Consider the following 6,838-nt stretch of genomic DNA (forward strand, 5'->3'; position numbering starts at 1 on the left):
AGAGAGTTTGATTACTTGGTTTATTTAGGCATTTTTAACAAAATCCAATGAAAATGTTCTCTGCTCATTAACATTTCTTCTTAACATCCTGCTCCTTTAAGACACACTTACACATTTTATTAACGAGCTGTATCTGCACTTTTAATCACTTTGAATAAAGATTTAAAATAGAGAAGACCCACTACTTTACATTGATGCCCTGGAATTATTAGAAGAGATGCCGAAGCTGTTTTCCTCTTTTATTTATGTATTTATTCATTTATTTATTTCATTGTTTTTCACAAATGTGTTAATTGCACATGGAATTCTTTATATTTATCAGAAGCTGTAGTTTGTAGTCATAAAACCTGGAACTCAATTAAGTTTTTTGCACATCTGGCTCCCTCGTTTCAAAGACAACTTTTTTCAAATGGATTTTTGGTGAAATGCCTGAAATAACATATATAAACTTGTGTTGCTGTACAATATAGAATACACCATTTAATGTCCCAAAGTTTGAAGGTGCCATATGTAAAAATATTTGTTTAATACATTAAAAAAATAACTTAAAATATAAACAGATAAATACATAAACATAAATGTTAATTTAGTTTTCTTAAATTTCAGAGACATTATCAAACCAAGTTTTTGAGGTTTTTCTCCAACAAAAGTCCACTTAAATTTTTACAAGAAATACATATTTATATCATGTGCAAAAATACATATTTTATGATATAACCGAGAAGAAAACCTATGAATTAGCTTCTAATTTTGACTTCAACCTGCAGAGCAAGTCAGAAAGTCTCTTTCTGTGTCTGTAACCTTCACTTGGATGACTTAAAATGAAAGAAGTGTCTGACACATCAGATCACTCGTATTTTTGACATAAACCACATAACAGGCGTGAAACATGCAGCTCGAATGTGGCGCGCTAGCTGTTTAACATTTCCAGTCAAAGGCATCATGGAGCTGAAAATAACCATGTTGTCAGTTTTCAGTATTATAAACTGAACATTTTGGAAATTTCCACAGCATTTTTCTTGGTTCCCTAACAGTATATTAAACTATAATTTCCAGTAGCGATGTATATGATCTGAAAGCACGATGACATGTTGCTGTGGCACTTTCAGCAGTGCCTCACAGTGACATGTGGGGATTTACTTTTTTGGATTAGCCTTACTAAGGAAGGCAGAGTCGGAAATATGTGTGATAATGTGTTTCTTGTCTCGTGTCTGCCTGGTGCAGGGATTCAAAATGGTTTCAGATAACTCGGTTGAGGAATCAGACAGACTATCAGCTCTTCTTATGAAGTGTTTCAATCTGTTTTATGGATAAAAGGTACCAAAACTGTCCATCTGTGACAGTGAACAAGGCACTGTCAGAATCAGAATCAGCTATTACACCGAGAAAAAGGATAAGTTCACCCAGAATTAAAATTTGGTCATTATCTACTCACCCTCGTGCTGATGGGAAGTCTAGTGAAGCTCAGTCGAGGGCGACTTGTTTTAAAACATGAAAAAAGAATGAAAAAAACATGAAATGGCTCCTTCACCTCGTTCCGTATAAGTCTCCACAGGCTCCGGGAGCCAAAACTGATTTGAACGGATGTTATTTACACCTTTTCTGAAGCCAAAGTCTTCACTGTAGCTGCTCAGCAGAAAGCAGCCGGTCTGAAGTGGGTGTCAGATGGAGATAACCACAGCTCACTGTGCAGGTAGAAAACCACAAGTTTCCTGTGACTCTGTGAAGAAGTCTCCAGCTGTGGGTGAGAAGCTTCAAGTTTCAGTTTGCACACAGAGACACGATTTTCTTCATGTGTCATGCATAGAGTGCAGTTCTCACCGAGTTTCTGCAACCTGAGGTAGCAGTTCATCACCTGGGGCCGTCATGGCTTCGACACACACCAGTCCTCGGTTAGAGTACAACCTGTGGACTCTATGCATCGTGTCCTTGTCTTTCTATCAGTGGCCTCTTACTCATCATTTGGCCGGCTTGGTATGCCAGCAGGGTGTCTGTATGGCTTTATAAGGCGTTCCCACTCTTCACTCTTTTTTGGGGGGGGTATCTGCCATCTGAGCCTCTATGGGGCTTGGCACACAGAGTGTGGAGATGATGAAATATCCCTAGTGACCTGTCGTACCGGCTCCTTGCCGTTGCATGTTTGTTTGACTCTAGTTGCACAAGCAGTTTTCAGTTAGGTAGAAATTCTATCCAGGTAGCCATTGATCCCACATCCTGGTAGCATGAAGGACCTCACCTAAGGGCCCTTCTGAACAGCCACACCTAGACCAGGATATGAACCCTCCATCTCCTGAACTGAAGCACAGCAATCTTAACGTCTTTCTTGCTTCTCGCTTTCCTCTTAACTCTAAATGTACATATGTATACACATACAAATATATTTATATATACTCTATAATATATATATATATATATACCTGTTATACATGTATATATACATTGGAGCAATGGAATGTAACCAACTACAATTTACTATACTATAAACTATACATTATATTAAATATTATTAGTATTATTTTCCTATAATGAAATTAATGTATTTAATAATAACATGTGACATTCTTAATTTAAGCACCTTAAGTGTTCAGTCTTAATATAACAATGATCTGGTGGACTGTGTTGCAGCAGAGGGCAGATGTTGATGATATGTCCGAACAGCTGGACGTTCAGCTTCCTGTAACAGTTTCTGCGCACTCCGTCAGGTTTGATCCTTCCCGCTTGCCGTTTAAGCCCGTACGTGGCAGTCAGAGAGCAGTACACAGCAGCCGAGGCTAATGCGGCTCCTCTCCCGCAACTGTTCACTCATACAAACTGACATCCCGCACTCGGACAGGATTTACTGAAGCGAGGAACTCCCTCTACATCGTCAGGCTTGGTGTGACGCTAGCTGTTTAAACATTTTAAACATGTTTACCGTGTCGGAGCTGGTTGTCTTGCTGGCCGTCCTGTCCGCCACCGCGTCCGGCTACTTCGTTAGCATAGACGCCCATGCCGAGGAATGCTTCTACGAGCGGGTCAACTCCGGCACAAAGATGGGCCTCATGTTCGAGGTGGCTGAAGGCGGCTTTCTGGACATCGATGTCGAGGTGAAATACTTCTCTAAGATAACAAACCGAACACCTAACATGAAGGAACTGATGTGTGTTATTTCAATTAAGACCTGCTGACGCTCCTGTTAGACTCAAGGCCTATGCTAACGTTAGCTTGCGCGGTCTGCGTAACAGTTCACGTCAGGTGCAGCTGCTTACTGCCTTTAAACAAGCTCTCAACGCAAAATATCTTAATTTGTGGATGAAATAATTAAAGAGGAATGACTTGTGCAGTTAATTATCATTAAATTGTGCGACGGTGATGATTTAATTATTCATAACAATACAGGAAGTGCAACGTTAGCAGTCTGTCTGGCTAAGTTATGCTAGCTAACTGTATAGCAAAAACGACGTCCTCTATCAAAATCAATACACTGTGAGATTTATTGATGCTATCCTCTTATTACTGACTTATTGTAGAGAGGCTGCTGCGCTTAAAGGTGCCACTGAGTGTTTTGTGTGCACAGATGTTGCAGCCATATGTTACTGCAGTCCCCTCATGCAGCAGTGTGCAGTTCAGTAAAGCTGCATTTGTGTTATTATTTTGTCTCCTCTGACAGATAACGGGGCCTGATGGCAAGCAGATTTACAAAGGCGACAGAGAGTCCAGTGGGAAGTACTCTGTGGCGGCACACATGGACGGAACCTACAAGTTCTGCTTCAGCAACAAGATGTCAACCATGACACCCAAGATCGTCATGTTCACCATCGATATCGGAGAGGCACCTAAAAACCAGGACATGGAGACAGAAGGTACACACACACTGTTTGTGTTGAAATTCATAGAAGTGAAGAACTTCTATGCGTCACGCTGCAGCCTTTTCCCATATGGATCATTCAAATCTGTTTTTCTGTCTGTTATTTATCTTGTCCTGCTGTCTTTTTGACTGTGTTCTGGTGACTCTTCCTCTTTGTAGGTGGTGACAGCTGGGATGGTAGGGCACAGGGCACAGCTGCTCTTATGAAATAGACTTTTACAGTTTGTGATGCACTGCAGAGTTTTCTCTAACCAGTGTTGTTTCCATAGCATAAACTAATAAGTGCATTTCTACCAAGAAGCTGTGATGATTGTGAATGGTTTGACTATTTGCACTGCGAGAACACGTAGGATCTATTTATGTCCCTGGTGATAAGACGGCATCACCCGCGACATATGTCACAAAATCGCAAAACGGTTATGCATGTCATACATACTTCATGCATGGTCCTTGTGCACAGCGACCGGTTTGTTGGCCTGTTACTGATGATTTCTCTTTACCTGTTTCAGCCCACCAAAACAAGCTGGAGGAGATGATCAACGAGCTCGCTGTTGCCATGACAGCTGTAAAGCACGAGCAGGAGTACATGGAGGTTCGCGAGAGGATACACAGAGCAAGTGAGTCAACAAGCGCATGTACCAAGAGCCAGTCGGTTTTTAGCTGTTTGACTGTTATTTCACAAGCTGTCTTCTTCTTCTTCTTTTTCTCTTTCTAGTCAACGACAACACAAACAGCAGAGTGGTGCTGTGGTCGTTCTTCGAAGCTCTGGTTCTGGTGGCAATGACACTTGGACAGATTTACTACCTGAAGAGATTTTTTGAAGTACGGCGAGTGGTGTAGTGCACTTACATGATCCCTCTGTGTCCTCCACTGTTTTCTCCAACACCAAGACAGTTATTTACACTCTGGAAAATGAGACTGGCAGTTTTGAGTAAAGCCTACATTTGATTGGATCTCAGATGTTTTGTTCTCCTGTTACCCGTTTGGTTCCTTCTGAAAAATGTAATTTAGTGTTTGTTTGGAACGAATGGCCAAAAGATTCTTGGATAGATGTCAGATTTCATTAGTTTTTCTTTTGTTTTGTTTCACAGATTCTTTTGTCCAACACTGTTTGATAATTACAGTTACATACCAATAACTAGCCAGTACAGATTTGCCCGTGTGAATGACTGTGAGGCTCATAATGTTAAGAAAATGCAGGCTAATGAATAAGACGTAGAAATGCACATAAATGGATAGGCATGTGTGGAGTCACCACAGGAGAATGTAGCCCTTATTAAGATATAAATCAAGACTTCATTCCTATGATTTAAAAATGGCAAACAAGAAAAACAAATGCTTTAGAATTTTTGTCTGAGACGCTGGAGGTTTTGTTTCCAGTGTCTAAGCCAAGTCAGACAACGTACTGGCAGATATGTGATATCTGTACATTGTGTTAATGCTCTCAAAACAACAAATTGCACTCCTGATGGATTCATCTAAATATCTGAAGGATTTACTCTGCAGCTGGTCTTTAAGGGAAACTGTACAGCTTCTAGCTCTGCCTGTTGAATCATAGCGTTCTGTACCACTGGAGGGGTTCAGTTCACATCTTTTGCAGTGAATCTACATCACTCAGAACAGAACAGGCGAGGGGGTTTTCATGGCCTCAGAGTTCACAAGTTGATTTAATTTTCAAACACTTCATTTAAACTTTCACTTAGCAGTACGACCCTGAAGAGCTGAGGCAGGCTTGGATTTTAATCTGAACCACTTGGGGTGCAGCTCCCAAGTGTAGAGGAATACTGAAATACGTGTTACATGTTGATTGAGGGTGGGTGGGGGGGTCTGACACCTATTGACTGCTGTGTGCTTTAGTTGCTCCTATGATAGTTATTTTGTTGGGGTCGGGGATTTTAAATTATATGATTGTATACAATTTTGAACTGTTTGTTTTTCTTGGAGCATATCCTGTGACGTGCAACTGTGTGGATGTTTCAGATTAAGACGTTTTACCTTTTTCTATCCGTATATAAGGTAACAAAGTCCGGAAGTCTTTACAGCTGCAACACCGTCATTGTCGCGTGTCACTGAATATGCTCCAGTTTTGTATTAAAAACAATCTTTGGTGAGCTCAGGCAGGTCAACTGCTCTGTACACAGTCTCCTCCTTTTTGTGACTACGACAAAATCTGATAAATGGATCTGTACAAATGTAGAATGGTTGTCTGTGGAAAATGCCCCAGGTTTCATAATAAAGCCAATATTCTGTACAATTACTTGGATGTCTTTCTTAACAGGTGGTGAAAGTTTCTTATTGAGCAAGTTTGACTGCAGGTGGAAAACATGAAGCTACACTAAAACTCAAGTAGTGTTTGTTTCTGAGGCACCTGTTTTAAGACTATTTACATTGATTGCTTTATTCTTCTGTTACGTTTCAGAGGGAAATATTTCACAGATGTAACATTTAAGATAATATAAAATGTGGTCAGCAAACTAGAACTACAACTTCTACAGTATGTGTTTCCATTTAATCATGATTTACTCTTCTATTCCGCTGAGTTATTTGACAGATGCAGGTAATAATTTCAGATTCATTTCAGTCACTTTACACTTGATATAAAATATAATCGGCTTTAAAATAAGCATCACAAAAATTCCCAACATATGAAAAACCCACATAAACCATAAAATGCTGCTTCTGTTCACTTTTAATAACAGAACTGTTATAAACTACTTTTGTGCATCACATGCAATCTGATGAATTGCCAGTCAGTGTTGCATTGTGGGTAATGTAGGCGCCAGGTTATGACTAGTAGTCTATTCGTCAAGCACTGCACAACTACATTATAAGACAGTCCAGTATATTTGTTTATTTCCAAATTCAACATATTTAGCTGATCACTGTTAGTTTTCAATCATATCTATAACATCCGACTCTCGTTTTCTTATACATTTTTAGTATATAATGAATAAACTACATTTAATTATCAACTAACAATTTTTACATGAT

At 39.8% G+C, this 6,838-nt stretch overlaps 1 protein-coding gene across 1 annotated transcript; it reads left to right on the forward strand.

Annotated features, from left to right (window-relative positions):
• The first annotated feature begins 2,722 nt into the window (after window positions 1–2,722).
• On the forward strand, window positions 2,723–6,104 carry tmed2 (transmembrane p24 trafficking protein 2). The gene is made up of 4 exons (XM_037116949.1): window positions 2,723–3,086; window positions 3,650–3,842; window positions 4,357–4,464; window positions 4,563–6,104. The coding sequence occupies exons 1-4, from the start codon at window positions 2,907–2,909 to the stop codon at window positions 4,685–4,687; spliced, it is 606 nt and encodes a 201-aa protein (XP_036972844.1). The 5' UTR covers window positions 2,723–2,906; the 3' UTR covers window positions 4,688–6,104.
• The last annotated feature ends 734 nt before the right edge of the window (window positions 6,105–6,838 follow it).

Source organism: Acanthopagrus latus, chromosome 12 (assembly GCF_904848185.1).
Source record: "Acanthopagrus latus isolate v.2019 chromosome 12, fAcaLat1.1, whole genome shotgun sequence".
Lineage (NCBI taxonomy): Eukaryota > Metazoa > Chordata > Actinopteri > Spariformes > Sparidae > Acanthopagrus > Acanthopagrus latus.

Bases quoted from the DNA above. Each gene is read 5' to 3' on its own strand.
- tmed2 (XM_037116949.1), top strand. From the start codon at position 2,907: ATGTTTACCGTGTCGGAGCTGGTTGTCTTGCTGGCCGTCCTGTCCGCC. The intron at 3,843-4,356 runs GTACACACACAC...TACCTGTTTCAG, and splicing joins CCAGGACATGGAGACAGAAG to CCCACCAAAACAAGCTGGAG. The intron at 4,465-4,562 runs GTGAGTCAACAA...TTCTCTTTCTAG, and splicing joins CGAGAGGATACACAGAGCAA to TCAACGACAACACAAACAGC.